Here is a 16,860-nt window from a genome sequence, read left to right on the forward strand (position 1 = left end):
CAGAGTTGTTTATTTAGTTCTGCACTTTGTTTGGTGGGCTCAAGTCCTTTTTTGATTGAGAGACAATATGCAGTGTGTCATGGTGAATCACTAATATTAAACTCCTCAGAGGCTATGAGAGTGTATTTCAGTTTTACAAGCTTCTGGTTTCTTGAAATAAACAGGCAACACACACCACTCAAGCTACTAATTTTTCCCCGGCTAAAATAGATCACATGTGAATTTCATCCTGACCCACAAACAAAAAAAATTATTCAAAATGTAACTACTCAAAATTTGGAGATACTGCCTAATTTCAACCTTGATTTTTCTTAACAGTATGTGGGAAGGGCATATGGCTAGCTTGAATATATAACAAACAAGATTTATTTGCTTGAAAAAAGCCATCACTGGAATACCTCTGGGAGTTGGGCATCTAAATCTTTCCTAACTGCACTATGAACTGAGGAACTGTAGGTTGTCAATAACCACCAATGTTGGCTTAGTAGCCTTATAGCTGAACTGTGGTACGAATCTTCGATGTCCTATTTGAACCGAGATACAAAGCCATGGATTGCTGGCTAATATGGGGCTAAGCTGACAAAAAGTGATGACTACAGGATAGCTTGATAATCCCTAAAGGGAAGATTATCCTTGTCAGAAATGACAAGCTTGGCAGGAAAAAAAGGACAAGGTAGAGTTGACTGAAGTACATTTAACAGTATAGAGATTTAACACAAAGAACTCTTTGCTTATTGCTTAACTTCAACAAATGCTTATCAACTAGGTCAAGCGAGAAATCTGGTCAACCATATGCAAACTGTCTCTGTAAAATAGACAATTCAGGTGGGCAACAGACATTGAAACTGTGGTCAAAATTGGTTTAAACAATGAAGAAACATCTGACACTCAAGCAAGCTAGAATGAAGGCATCGGTCAAGTCCATATTACTATTGCAGTCATGCAATGTCCATTAAAAATGAAAAGTAATAGTGAGTTAATGGATATTCTTTGGGGCAAATCAATTATTTATTGATAATTGTCTAAGTGAAGTTTGGTCACAAGTTGAAACTAATTTCTGTTACCTATTAGCTAATTAGCTGATATTAGCTTATGCAAGGCTTTTGTCTCCTGTATGAGCATGTGGCACAATTTAAACAAAATATTATGACAAAACAAACAAAAATAAACAATTAATGTTTAAGTATATTTGAGCAAAGAATAATGGTCAAATCAAATTTGCATGTTAAAAGTAGACCACTGTTTATTAAACATTTAGCCTAGTGTTAGTGGAGGCAGCAGTTCAGTGATAGTTAAACTGATTTCTATATTCTTAATCAACTTTCCCCAGCTTTTAATGTCAGGACTATTATTTATTTAATGAAAATTATAGTTACTTTAAGTAAGTAAGTAACTATTACTTTAAGTAATTAAGGTTTTGTTGTTGGGTGTATTCTGTGTTGCAGAAATGAATTAATTTTCACTCCTTTGTCAGGGAAACCTACTACTAAAAGTTAGTCCGTTTAATCCGTTAATGAACTGTGTCATACAAAGAGGTGTTTCTGTACTTTAGCATTCTAGCATGTAGCTTTGTTATTACAGAAACTCCTGTTGGTATAACGTGACACGAAAGCAACAAACATTAAAGTTTTGAAAAGGGGTTACAAAAACTGAATTTCGCACTGTTCAAGAAGCGAGAATTTATCAGGGTGCATTCGTTTCAGCTGTGTGTACCAACTGAGTGTGTGTGTGCATTCTGAGTTTTAAAAATACAGTAAAGTAGTTTAAATAGATATTATAGTTGCTGCTCTACAAATAATTTTGTTTAAATAGCAATTAATTTTAAATCGGTTCTAAATTCATTTAGTTTTATCAGTGCAAATTGTGTTTTTTTAAATTACTTGAAATGATTCAGATATTTGTTCAATATTTCTTAAATGTTCATTCATTAAATGTTAATTTAAGTTGAGCATATTTGTCTCTCATTTGTTATTTTTTATTTTATGTGATAAAAAGAAAGCGAGAAAACATTTTGGCCTTCCGACTGTCTCAAGTTCAGAATCAGACATTGACAAACAAATATTTTTCACTCCTTTTTTATGTATTGGGAAATATGAATGCAACAGTGATGATTTTTGATTATTTGCATGAGACAGTCCTATTTTTACACATTACAAACTACCAGGGTGGTGGTCTAAAGACTTTGCAGTTCAGAGGTTTGTAAATTATATTGTTTTAAATTAGTTTAGGACAGATAATGTGAGTGACTTGAATAGTTATATTCAGAAAATTATGCAATACCAAGAAAAAGCAGCACACTTTAAAATTGCAACATTTGTAGAAGAAAATAAAAATCTATTGAAGGTCTAACAATCAATCTAATAATATTTTGCATAATCAGTGTTTATATTTTGGTTATATTTTAAAAAGATATTATCTGATTCAAAGTTTGACATAGATGCTAATTTTGAAAATGTTGTAACCGTATGTATGTTTGTAATAAACAAGATGCTCCAACTTTAAATTAAGAGGAACCTCTAGACAAACTATTTTTTTCCCAAAGGTGCAAAAGAAGTGAAAATGTCCATCAGCCTTTAAAATAGCTAGAAAGACATCTGAACATAAGTTTCAATTTGCTTGAAACCTTAATCAAAACTACCAAAATGTAACCCTGCAATCTTAGTAATACAATATATCTTATTTCCTTTCACTATCCAATCACGTTTCTATGATACTTTTTGTGCTGAACAACATTATCAATCCCAAACTGTTTACTCTTATCTGTGTAGTATTTCAATCACCTGCATTTATCTTTGTAGTTAGATCAATATATATTCATTTACAGACAACTTTAGATGCGTTGTTAATTTAGTGATGGAAGATAGATCAATTATGTAAAGTTGAGCCCCCCCCCCCTTTTTTTGATATGGGACTGATTAAATAATTTTTTTTGGTTAATCCATGACTAAATGATTTTAACAGAGTGATCATCTCTTAAAAGTGATGTCATTCTCTATAACAAGGTTGAAGAAGTTATTGATAATGTGTATGTTTGCAACATTAATTTGATGCCCAGTGCCAGGACTTCTACCAATAGCCAAGACCAAGTGCTCTTGCAATATTTTTTACCTCATTCCACCTGTGCTCTTATTTTACAGCAAAAAGAACACAGGACAAATGAAAAAGAAAAAAGAAAAAGTAAGAAAGCGACATTTAATCTCACTATGCAGTTAAAATTTGTGAACTGTACTTCCAAAATAAGTCAGAGATGGAGGAAAAATCTGATTACTACTGCATGAGTAGTATGTGGATTTCTAGTAAACAGGGTTCTAAAATGCATGTAAACTGTGCTGCCCGATTACCTGAGAAAGCTGGTTTCTCTGAATAACCTGGTTACTTTAGTGCATATAAGCACAGTCCTTGATAGAGAAGAATGAGATTTAATTCTTCTTGGAATCAGAACCGCAATAATTCTTACTTACTTAATAATTTCGTAAAGAAAAAAAAAAGAAAAATCACAATAATATAGTTACAACAGCTACAAATAATCCCCAACAAATCTACAATTTCTTTGTTTAATGAAGAATAAATAAGTGCCTTCTTTGACATTTACAGTCCAAAACAAGAAAAGCACAGGGAGATCTTGCGGTATTGAAATGATGTCCGCCCATATATCTGGCAAGAGTCTGATGATCAAAAAGCAAACCAGTAAGAACACGACTCCTATTTGTGTCCTGTGTCTTGCTTTATGGACTCATTCTAGCTTTGATCTCTTATCAAGGTCCTCTGTGTCTACCATTCATGTATGCCTCCTTTTCCTTCTCCTCTGAGAGGGTGTGATGGGTTTCGGACAGTGGTGTGAGCATTAGGAACAAAGACAAGCAGTGGACTTGCACTGCAAAACAGACTCTTTTATAAGTTACAGATATTAATAAAAATATATAAAAAATCTCATATATTTCCCTTCTATGTGGTACCTAAACCTTGAACATACTTAATAAAATGAGCACGTTTTTAAAAAATAAACCTGTGCAGCAGAGGCACGTGATATAGCCTTAGGACTATAAAGCTCACAATCACTCATATATTACTTCTATATATGAGATATATAGAACTATCAGTGGCTTTCGGCTTGTTCCTCCATGTGTTCCGCATGTTGATTTTGGCATGACATTTTTACGTCAAATCCCTTTTGGCATCTCTATTTTACGCCAGGGTGCCCTTCCTGCCTCAGCCCTCCCATTTTATCCTGGCTCAGGACTGGCACCAATGTCCTTGGTGGTTGGGTTGGGCCATACCTGTCTTCTGCTTCCCAATACAGTGCTCTAATACTGAACCACCAGGGCCCAATAAGAGCTATATTGAACTATATTTAAAAATATATATTTATAACTAAGCCATTAAGTTAAAAATCCAATAGCAGAACAATTATGTAAATGGCAAATGGTCTGCCCTTATATAGCACTTTTCTACCTATTGGCACTCAAAGCGCTTTACACTACTTCTTATTCACCCATTCACACTCAAAATCAAACACACACTCTCACACCAATGGGGGAGCTGCTATGCAGCTGGCCAACACTAACCGGGAGCAACTTCAGTGTCTTGCTCAATGACACTTCGACATGTGACCAGAGGAGCCGGGGACTGAACCAACAACTGCGAGGTTGGTGGACAACTGCTCTACCTTCCTACGCCACAGTCTCCCACATGTCTATTTCTATTGTTAGCACAAGCACACAGGAATGCTAAACTTGTTGCTGGAATTTGTTAAACAGTTTCATTTTAGTGGTCCAGCAAAAATTAACACTAATCATTTCTATGGAGAACTGGCCACAAGTGCTGCCACTGCATACTCTTTCTCGAGCTTCCACTGCAAAACCACTTAGCCTTCCCTCTGTGTCTTTTCAGGGAGATTAAACATGTCTCAGAGGAAGAAAATGTCAACCAACCAAATGAACAAGATAAATTTAAGACCTGCTCCTAATATCTCCTGTCTGCCTACGGAGAATTGGTGATTAGGACAGTTCCCACCGTTCACATGTGTGTGTGTGTGCAGGCCTGTGTGTCAAAGGATTTTGAGAAAGACTGCCTGAGATAATCATAACATCCTGCATCTGAAACCTCAAATGTATTCTAAGAGATGATGGACTGTGTCAGTGCAATGCAGCTTGTGAGTTTGTTTGATAATATGTGATCACAGACATACAGTCAGGCAAATAAGCAATTTGGATTTCCCCCACATTAACAGTTAAATGCAACTGAGTGATGGGAGCCATTCAAAGTCAGTAAGAGACAGCTGTATATGTTACAAGATTTCAATTGCAATTTATTTAAATTGCTACATTTCATGCTACCATATGGATTTGTCGTGAGTGATAACACAGGCAATACATGTGTATTTCTGTTTGCATCAAGCTCATGGTTTAAATTTCATTTCAAACAAAAACAATGCAAAGCCTAAAAAACAAATGTAGCATTTAACATGCTCTAAGAATGAGAGTTTGTGAAAACATGAATTGCGAACTGCAGCTTGTATAATATACAGTATACCATGACAAGAAATATGATCTGATCTTCACCAAAGTCACAAAATATAAACAAACAATTACAATAAATATTTTAAGACTAGCTTTGACCTTGTGTTTTTTGTACCACACTGAGCATTCTGCAGCGTGTTGTTGCAGTGCTCTTGGCAACAAAGAGAAGCCACAGTACCAAATGGTCTCAATAATTTGTCTAACTCTGGACTTATGAATATCTAAACTAGAGCTGTCAATCAATTAAAACTATTTAAAATTATAGGACATGTATAAGAGCTGTAAGACCGTGGTGAGGTGTGCTGTAGGTGTGACAGAGGAGTTCAAGGTGGAGGTGGGTCTGCATCAAGGATCGGCTCTGAGCCCCTTCTTGTTTGCTCTGGTGATGGACAGGCTGACAGATGAGGTAGGACAGGAATCTCCATGGACTATGATGTTTGCAGATGACATTGTGATCTGTAGCGAGAGCAGGGAGCAGGTGGAGGAAAATCTAAAGAGGTGGTGGTCTGCTCTAGAAAGCAGAGGAATGAAGCTTAGCCGCAGCAAGACAGAATAGATGTGTGTGAATGAGAGGGACCCAAGTGGAACGGTGAGGTTACAGGGAGCAGAGGTGAAGAAGGTGCAGGACTTCAAGTACTCAGGGTCAATGGTTCAGAGCAATGCAGAGTGTGGAAAAGAGGTGAAGAGGCAAGTACAAGCAGGTTGGAACGAGTGGAGGAAAGTGTCAGGTGTGTTATATGATAAGAATATCAGCAAGAATGAAAGGAAAGGTGTTTAAGACGGTGGTGAGACCAGCGATGTTGTTCGGCTTAGAGACAGTGGCACTGAAGAAAAGACAGGAAGCAGAGCTGGAGGTAGCAGAGCTTAAGATGTTGAGGTTCTCTTTGGGAGTGACGAGGATGGACAGGATCAGGAATGAATACATCAGAGGGACAGCTCATGTTACATGTTTCGGAGATAAAGAGAGGCCAGATTAAGGTGGTGTGGACATGTTCAGAGGAGAGATTGAGAATAGATCGGTAGAAGGATGCTGAGGTTGGAGCTGCCAGGCAGAAAGTCAAAAGGAAGACCAAAGATACAAATGTCTGAATAACATGTCATGTGCTGCATAGTCGTAGCCAACTGACCCAGCAACTGTTGCCCAGGTGACAATGAGTGAGAAACCTTTTATCAGGCTTTTTATGGTTACCAAATAACTGTCTACCTGAAAGACTTGTGGCAAACCTTGGATAATAAGCAAATCTTATCAACATCCTTAAGGTGGAATTATACTTCTCTGTTGATACACATAAACTTTGACCCTGGACCTACACTCTGTTTATCGTGTTTAAAACCTCATCTGCTGAAAATGAAGAAACAATCCAGAAACAGTAATTGTTGTTTGTGTAAATAATTCACAACAATAAGCGTCTGTGAAGGTAAATGCAGATTTCAACAGTAAAATGTATAGGACTCGATGCACTTTTTATAGACCACTACAGAAATGGAAGTTGAGAGTCACAATACCAAAAAGCCACTGGAGATAAATTGTTTTCCGCAGTCATTGCTCAGACTAAGATGTGAAGTATTTGATAGAAATACAATGTCCTTTCCTTTGTTGTTATTGAATAAACCTATGAATATTTTGAGTGATAATAGGAGTGGTCATTCCAAGACCAAATGGCAAATTGTGAAATTATCATTAACCAAATAGTTTGTGTCCCATGTGAAGTATAGTATGCTATCAAACCCAGCTTTTCTAGTGATCCATGAGTCTGCTGTAATATTATCTGAAGCGATCTTCTAGCAACATAGTAGTTTTATTGCCTTTGTGCCTTTGTTATTCCACAGAACATTAGTAATGGATAGTTGTGGTTTTAATATAATTGTAATTAAATGTAAATGCTGATAATTTTATTATGTTTTCTATTTGATCATATTGATAGTGATCATATTATTTATACATTTTAATTTCAATTTGTGCAGTTAATCATAACACTGACATCAATGAGACTAATTTTTATCTGAACACCTGAAGATAATATTCTCTTTTCATTCACTTATGACATAAGTGAAGCATAAAACTGCAATAAATCACAATCAAAGTAACTACAGTGGGCCTACTTGATGATGCCAAGAGGACAGTGTAGGTTACTGTAAAATTACTGTCGCAATATACAAACAACAACAGAAAAATGTCATTTTGATGACATGCTCAGAAAATTACCAACTCAAACTTTCTCACCTTGAGTTTATTGTAGAGATCTGAATGTCTTTCTGTGAGATGTTTTGCTAAGTTTAGTGATTATGACAGCTGCTATGGTAATTCCAGTATCATAGGTACTGCAGCTTACCTTCATGCACAGTTACCCCACAGTTGTCACACTGAATGATCTCGTCTGCATCCTCGCTGTTGTCTCCCAGACAGACACAGCAGATGAGGATGTGCTGAGTGCTCCAGGTCTGGGATCGGTCCAGCAAGGCATCCTTGGGAATTAAGAAACAGAACCATAGTAAAGCCACGTATCACACCCAATCTTTTTGATCTGACCATAGATCCAGTAAATGGCCACTAGTAAATCCAATATATAACCTCTTTTCTATGTTGCCTCCAACAAAGGCAGAAGTGCTTCCCTGGAATCTCTCTGATACCATCTAAACTACTCATTTGATTATATGGCGACTTTGCGACTCATCCTGTAGTTTTGTATAATGGAATACTGTACAAGATTGTACATACAATGAGAGGTATCACTCTATAACAACAAGAGAGATTTCTCTTTGTGGTCCCAAAAACTTCCAAAACAGAGAGAGCCCTTTTCTTTAGTAAAAACACCACTTAATGTTGCATCAGTATCATCTCCCAGTTTAAATGTTCATGTCATGTCAAAAATGCATCAAAACCTTAAACAGTCTATTTGAAAGAAGCAGCTGACGTTGCCGTGGCGTGCATCTGCCACTCCTACCCCCAACCCCAGTCTGCCACCACTGCAAGTATAATCAAATTCTGGATCTTCTGGGATAGTAACACAAAGTATCCCACATTTCTATAGCTGATTTAAACTAAATCTTTCTAGATCAAGTGCTTTGTACTTCATAAACTTTCTCAAATCTATTCTTCCAACTACGCTGAGAAGTATTTTATGTTTGTTGCCCTGGCTTTGTGTCAATAATGTTGTTTCCCAGCCTGTGAGCAGGTGTAGAGGGTGTGTGGAAAATATAGGTGTTTTATTATGAGACCTCAGAAAGGCACAGCTGTCAGCTCCAACCTTCTGTGAGATGTTGAAAGCCATGGTTTCAAACATATTAAACCTCTAATATGAAAAATAAAATACTGAAAGCAAAATCTTTAACAAAAAAAAACTTTAACCTCTTCAACAACGCCTTCGTGCTCTAGCTTTAGTGCTTTGTCACAGATAACAAGCAGAACAGAATGCTTGTTTAGAGCAATGGCATCCATTTAAAAATGTGCCACAATAGAGACATTGTTTGACCACTACAATCAAGGATTTGAAACCCTTTTATAAATATTATAACAAAAAGAAATGCTAGATCTTATTTTGGAACGTTAGCTGGATTTTAGCATAAAGCAGCAACTGGTAAACATTCTATAGTCAACCTTTGTTCCTGTGTCACCTACACAACGTAAATAACAGAGCCACAACAGGCTAGCTTCCATTTGAGTAGGCTGGAGTTTGCAGAGCACAAAACCAAAACAATGAGCTGCAGGGAATTGCAGAGTTGAGTGAAAGTTAGCAGTTATACTATCTAATAGTTTGTCACAACAATAACCTACACCTAGCATGCTACACATCATAATTTTGACTAAACTGTCTAATAAAAACATTGATTATTGAACTGTTAAATCTGCCTTTAAGTATAATGTCAATATAGTATGGCCGTGAGACAAGAATTGTACTAACCTCATTGCCCTTTCCCTGCAACATGCTGTCATTAGTAAGCTCTTCATCAAATGTGTTGTTACTCTTGGCCTTCTTCTTGGGCTTCTTCACCTCTTTATCACTTTCACTGCTACTGTTGTTGTCGTCATCGCCATCATCTTTGTCATCATCGTCGTCATCATCATCATCGTCGTCATCGTCATCATCATCATCATCAGACGCGCTGCCACCCTCCTCTTCCTCATTGCCTCCTTTCTGGGTGGCTGCTTTGCTTTTCTTCTTACCTGCGGTGGGTCTCCAGTCATTATCATCCTCACTGTCATAGTCATCCATCTCATTCAGCTCCTCCATAGTAGTGAAATCCAGGAGTGGACGGTTCCTGCGGAAATTCCATTTCTTGGGCTCGGCCTGAGAGTCTTCAGTGTTTATGCTGTTAGGCCCAGATGTTAAGGTTGACCCAGAACCAGCATCTGGAGCAGGCTCGGGGTCCAATGTTTTCTTGCTTTTGCGTCGACCTTTGGGTGGGGAAACAGCAGGAGTGTCTTTGGTGGAGCTGTCAGAGGAGGGTTGCTGTTTGGTCTTATCGTCATCTTCTGTTAAGTTGTCTTCAGCAACCAGGTCTTTTGCCTCCTCCTCATCTATACCATTGTCTGCAGAACCAGCATTGTCTGAGTCACTTTCCGAACCTGCAGCACTAGGTTTAGAGCCTTCTTCATCACTGCCATTTCCTGTACCATCTGATCCTATTAGACAACAAATCAATGTCAAGTGAATCAATAGAGTAACAGTAACATCATTCACAAAGTCTTGGTTGGTACTTCAGCATGTGTAGTTTCTACCCAAAAGTAGACAGTACATATTTATATTATTATTTAGTTTATTTCTTATAGGTTTTCAGGGACTGGCTATTTTGAAGGCCATACATACCTGAGGCATCACCAACTTCAAAGTCACTGTCATCTGAACTGTCATAATCCAAGGCATCTAAGAGAGAGGCTGCAAGTGGCTTCACCTGCCGGCGCTTCAAACTGCGGTCCACTAACAAATCAAAATTACAAAAAACAAAGAATAAACAAAACAAAGAAGAAAAAACAAAGCATGACAAAACAAAGAATATACTATAATATCAGCAGAATAACAAATATAGATTATTACAGTGACAAGCAGCACGCTATATAAAAAAGATAATTACATAAATTGCATTGTTCTGTATCATGTAAAACATGTAATAAAATCTCACTTATTAAAAAAAAACTTGTCTATATATACAGGTTATTTATAAAAGCACTAGGTTTTGGTAATGTTGGCTGCTATATTTTATCAGGGTTCCTTTAATAGTTTAATAGTCAATTTAAAGCGATGACTAAACTTCTTAACTTTGTTTTAATATATCAATGGGATTGGGGGTGTTGATGTCATCGGCATAAATTTATAAATGTGCATTCTGGCCTGGATTTTAACTCTTTCCATTCCAGATCAATGAAACTTGTTAGCGAGTGTATTTCTGCCAAACAGCATGCTTTTATCAATCTTTGCTGCCTTTGCTGACTGTGCAGACTCTATTCAAACGAAAGCAAGAGAGCAGAGTAGAGAGCACAATATGATGTGGCTCGTCTGGCTTATTGACTCAGAGGTACAGACTAGTATCCTACACGGTAATGGAACATTTTTTAATGGAATACTTATTATAATGATTCTGCTCCTTTTATTTGTTTGCATTGTTTTGTTCATTTACTGGGCATTCATGCCTGGATTTTCAGCTTTTTGCTGTCCCACATATAATTTACCCTAGAAAATGTCAGGTAGCATTGGCTCATAAGAGTAGAATAAAACAAGAACAGTTCTTACTCTGGTATTTTCCTGCTGCATTTTAAATGTGTGAAATGCTACTTTGGACAATGTCTGAGGCTGAATTCTCCTAACATTGTCCGGAGTTCATATGTGAAACATGCTTTAGTGTTAGAGCTGCTTAAAGTGTCTCATGACTCTATACGGTCATGTCTCATGACCTCTTTTATATATTACTTATAAACCACAAATGTACATTTTCATTTTTATGCTGATGACAAGGTTATATATCCACAAAGAGAACCAATTGTCTGTTCCTTTAAGTATGTTGAGGTTTTAATTGATGATTTTCTTTCTTTTAAACCTCATATGGACAACCTCAATAAAAAACTGAGATTGAAACTTGGATATTACTTTACAAGCATTGCTTCTGCTTTGACGCAAGAAAAAAGTTGGTTCTTTATTAGTTTAAAATGGTAAATGGTTTGCATTTATATAGTGTTTTTCAAACTATTAGCACTCAAACTGCTTTACACTGATGCTTATTCACCCATTCGCACTCACAATCACAGACCAATAGGGGAGCTGCTATGCAGCTGGCCAACACTCACTGGGAGCAACAAAGTTGGGGTTCAGTGTCTTGCTCAAGGACACTTTGACATGTGAATAGAAGAGCCGGGGATCAAACCAACGACTGCGGGAAGGGTGGATGATCGCTCTACCTTCCTGCACCACAATCGCCCCTTTAGCCATGACTTGCTGTACACATTGGCTATTGTTTGTATTCAGGGCCATCCTAAAGATTGTGCCTTAATATTCCGGGGTCCTTATGAGTTTTTTTGTTCTTTGGGTTATAATCTGAGATTTTTTCTGCTCCTGCCACTTGAAAATGACTTGAAATTGAAGGAGAAAGGAACAATCAATGAAGTTAAAGAGATTTTGGATACTAGAAAATGTAGCTCTATTGGGAAGTGTATCGGTGTCTTTTAACGTATTGGAACAGATTTTACAGTTAAAATGTAAAACACAGTTTTACTAAAAATCATTGAGAATTGTAAGAATATATGATTGTGTTTTGTAGTGATTTGTGGCTGTATGTTGCTAATGCTGCGATCTTGGTCAGGTCTCTCCTGAAAATCAGATTTGAAATCTCAATGAGTTTGTTAACTTAAATAAAGTATCTGTTTATTTATGAATGGGACTAATTTCCAACATACAACCTGCTTTTACAAACAAATGTATGCACCCCTAACTGTAGTAGGCCACTGCTTTCTTCTACTTTATTGGACCTTGGGCTTAACCATTAACCACCGTTTCTGACCTTCATAAATCACTTAAGACTGTTACTTTTGTTTCAGCAAGATATGTTGATTCTTGGTACTGTGTCACAAATTGTTAGCTAAAATTGTAATAACGTTTGACAATCAATAGAAATGTAAGGCTTTAATTCCCAGTATGTTGAGTATTTCATACATAACACTATTCCCAATCAAACAATCATGGTCTGCAGGACTGACATTTCAATTGTGCAAAATGTATTTTTAAGTATAGTAATCATATTTAAATGCAAAGCACATACAAATGTAGATATTTCTTTAATGTGGCTTTTAAAAGGTTGGGTAATAAAATACACCTTTCCCAGAATTCACCTCAGAAAAGGGTGAACGCAAAAATATAAATGAGATATTGGAATATCTAGTTCTGTCTATAAGTACATGGATATTAAAAAGTATTAGGTAAACCTAACCTTAAGAGAAAAATAAGCACTTTGAACTGCCCTGCGAATTGAATGTGCTATATTAATAATGCAGACTTGCCTTGTTTATAACCAATGTTGATGCTCTTAGCAATGTAATTTTGGTGATTATCCTGTTGAGGAACCCACAACCTGTGACTGAGAGCAAGTTTTGTGACACTGAGCAGTATGCTTCACTCCAGTATTACTTCTTAGCCTTGAGATTTCATATTGTCTGATTGAAGATTCAAGGCATCCAGCACCAGAGCAGCAAAGCAGCCTAAAAACATAACCAAGCCTCCTTCAAGATTCACATTGGGTATGTTGTTCTTTTCTTTGAAAGCTTAATAACATATTTTAACATGTGACCACACAACTATTTAATCAATATCATATGAAAATTTATGATATAATATAAATAATGCTGATAGATTCTGTATGACAGAAAAGCACATTCCTACCTTAAACTTTATAATACTCAAAATATTACACTTATCATGCCTGTCTAGAATTTTCATTCTGACCTCTCTGCTATGCTTTATGTAGTCCCTGTTCAGTGTATTGCACACAAAGATACCAAACACCAGTGATTGCGTTTCTGCTATAAAACATGTGATGCCAATTAGAGGAAGCACTTATATATAACACAATTTCTTCAAGATACTGTGTCACTTTAATAAGACAGTTATACAATAGACAGCATTTCACACAAAATAATAACTAAAAGTTCTGGAAACTGAAACACTGTTTTTTTAGGGATGTAAAGATTAACCAATATGGATGGGAAAATCAAAACAAGAGTCAGAGATACAGCTGGACTAGTTAAGTGTTACAGATTCAAACTGAATTTGGTTGAAAATCAGTCTAAGTTTCACCATACTTCTCTTTGTGCTCAGCTTTGTCTGTGTCCAAGATGCTGCTATCCCATGTAAGCAACCAATCAAAAACCAACTTCCACGCTGACCACACTCCTAGTGTTGCAATGGATCAAAGTTGATCGATCATCCGTGTTATGAATCCCACCCCCCACCCCCCTAAGATTTAGCATGCATGGACAACAAAGGTACAAGGTGAAACTTAAAGCTAGCGGTAGTGCGAGACTCTACACCAGACATCCCTCTTCCACTGCAGCTCTGCTTTGCTCTCTACCACAATCTGCACATCTCTTCAGGTATGCATCATAATCAACTTAAATAAATTTGTATGCTACAAACCATTATTAACCTTACATTGCCACAATTGACAGATGCTACATCCCTATGCCTGACACACCCCTCCTTCAGTTCAGAGAGAAGGTGATCTCATGAAAGTGGACACTGTCAGAAAAGAGGTGTGCTTTCTTTTTCCAGTGTGACAGTGTAGCAGAGTCACAGGACAGGTAGAGAGGAAGAAAGAAAGGGGGAGACACACACACAGCTAATCCTCAATAGAACCTGTATAACTAAAACATCCAGGGTGGAAAAGTGACTCATTTGGACCTCTACAAGGCACTTAGATACATTTCTGTCAGACTTTAGGCAGACTTTGCTTTAAAAATCATTAAAGGCATCAAACTGTTAATGACCTCTCCTGTCATTCTTCCTTTCAATCAGCTGCATGTTTCTGTCTGCAGCCTTTTGTTACACACATGCACAGTTTGAGAAAGCAGATTAGAAACCTGGTTACATGTATACATGACAAAGAAATCTGCATTCTCTGACAGAAATCTAGCTGGGGAAACCAGGTTTTCCTAATCCCTTACCTCGATTCCAGTAACCAGCTTTCCCTATTACTTAACATTTAAGATATCTGTATCTATACATTCAAGATTTTAATTCTGAAGAAAAAAATGCTAACGTTATACACAACATCTAGAGCAACACTAAACTCATGAAACTGCTCTGTTTGGATTGCAGCATACAGTATTAATTTATGCAGGAAAACATATCCAGGTTTTCTGTCTGTTCCTTGCTGTAGGTAGTATAGCAGGCCCCGCTACTGGTGTTTTTTTACATTTTGCAAAACTGTAATATCAGAAGCACTACACGAGTGTTTGTTAGGGATGCATCTCGCGTGCACACTTTGTTTAGTACTGACAAACTGTTAAGTTAGCAAACAATGACCCTCGCTGCATCTTTTCGGCGTTCAAAATTAGCACAGTGGTTAATACTGCTGGCAAAGTGTAGGGAAGCGTAAACGACACGTTTACAGTTTCGGACGTGAAACCTTCAGCTTACACAAGGAGCCCGACACCGTTAAACTACCTCTCTGACACATTTACTGCAGTTGCTTCTCTTAGGCTCACTCGTCCTACAAGCAACACAGCTAATTGTAGCTAGCATTAGCTGGAACATTAGCTTCAGTCATTCACTTAAAACTACAGCCTCGGTGTGTCCATCCACAGCTAAGCGTCACACAGATACGAACATTAGAACAGCATTAAAGGTAGCACCAAACGTTAAATATAACTATCATTATTGGCAATATTGGCAGCGCCAAGCGCTAACGTTAGCTAACGTTAGTTACAAATCATGGCTGGGCTAGCATAGCCGGCTAGTTGCTAAATAGCATTAGTACGAGAAGGCTAATACTTTTAATTGGTGAAAATTTAACTAAATAGCACTTAGTCTTTATGGAAATGGCAGCATATGGAAAACAAAACTCACTCTGTTGTTCGTTTTTACTGCAAGGAAGAAAACGAGTCGCCCTTTAGAAGCATGATATGTAGACAAAAGAAAACACAGCAGTGACGTAATGACGGTGGGTGTTGTTGTCATAGGGACAAATGAATAAACTGAAACTACAGGATGGTTACATTGAAATTTAATTGAAAGAAAGAACAATGATAATTAAATCTAAATGTGTAAATTAATATTTGTGCTTAAATAGCTTGTTTAAAATTAAACACTGTATTAGTACATACTTAGACATATTCCTTTCTAATTTTGAAACCACAGCATAACCGACCTAGAAAAGAAAACTTGTATCACCTGCTACGGGGTACACAACAATTAAATACAACGTTTGTCGCTGCATTCACATACAAAAGTAACAATCATGCGTCCAGATCCAGAAACACCAGAAATGTCTCTGAGTTAATATAAATGTGGAATTCCTTTTGGAAATCCCAGAATCTGCATCCTCCATGTTAAAGAGAAGAGAGACCATCTGACTTTTTTCATGTTCTTGGTTCAAAAGCTGGTATTTGTACTATTGTGGTGGCGCATTACTGTACCCAATATGGATATTATGCATATCCATTAAGGCACTTTTATAAAGCATTATGAAGCTACTCACCCACCTCATGGACTCCTGGGAGCAGGCTACCGACCAGGAGAGGCATAGCCAAGGCCCTGGTTGTGCAGCCTGCCTGGCGTGCCTGAGTTGTTGGAGATGCTAGCCAACAAAAACCTGATTAAATATGAACAAGCAGAAAGGACATAATGAGAAAACTCAGAGATCAATGGCAGGACAGAACCCCTTGTAGGGGTGGCTGTAGCTCAGATGGTAAGGCAGCCGTCCTCAGATCACAGGATCAGTGAAAGATTCCAGGTCATGTGTCGAAGTGTCCTTGGGCAAGACGCTGAACCCAAAGTTGCTACCGGTGGACCATGTGTGTGTGTGTTTGTGTGTGTGTGTGTAAATGGATGAAGGAGAAGCAACATTATAAAGCGCTTTGGATAAAAGCAGCCATTTAACATACAGTATCTTAACCAGTGGTGGAAGAAACAATCATAACACAAATCATGCACATTAACACTTTAAAACACAAACAGAACTATCCACATGGCTTTTACCCACAATTACCCGGGGCTCACTGTTCCAGCCCCAACACTAATCCACTAGCTGGGCCGTTACAATATCTATACTTTTTACTCAACTACATTTCTAAGTTTTGCTAAAGGTTACAATTACAACACTTTACAAATTTTATAATATAATAATATACCACTTGTCT

The 16,860-nt window shown here is 37.3% G+C and overlaps 1 protein-coding gene across 5 annotated transcripts in view; it reads right to left on the reverse strand.

Moving 5' to 3' along the window:
* Positions 1-15,675, reverse strand: part of phf14 (PHD finger protein 14) — a 115,281-nt gene extending 99,606 nt beyond the window's left edge. For all 5 annotated transcript variants that reach the window (XM_067510638.1, XM_067510631.1, XM_067510656.1 and 2 more), the window contains exons 1-4: positions 15,569-15,675; positions 10,328-10,438; positions 9,422-10,143; positions 7,853-7,985 (exon numbers count right to left, since the gene is read on the reverse strand). In XM_067510638.1, coding sequence (XP_067366739.1) covers positions 7,853-7,985; positions 9,422-10,143; positions 10,328-10,438; position 15,569 — 967 coding nt within the window. In that variant the 5' untranslated portion in view covers positions 15,570-15,675. The remainder of the gene's footprint in view (positions 1-7,852; positions 7,986-9,421; positions 10,144-10,327; positions 10,439-15,568) is intronic.
* Between the last annotated feature and the right edge of the window lie 1,185 nt (positions 15,676-16,860).

This window comes from Channa argus, chromosome 1, assembly GCF_033026475.1.
Source record: "Channa argus isolate prfri chromosome 1, Channa argus male v1.0, whole genome shotgun sequence".
Taxonomy (NCBI): Eukaryota; Metazoa; Chordata; class Actinopteri; order Anabantiformes; family Channidae; genus Channa; species Channa argus.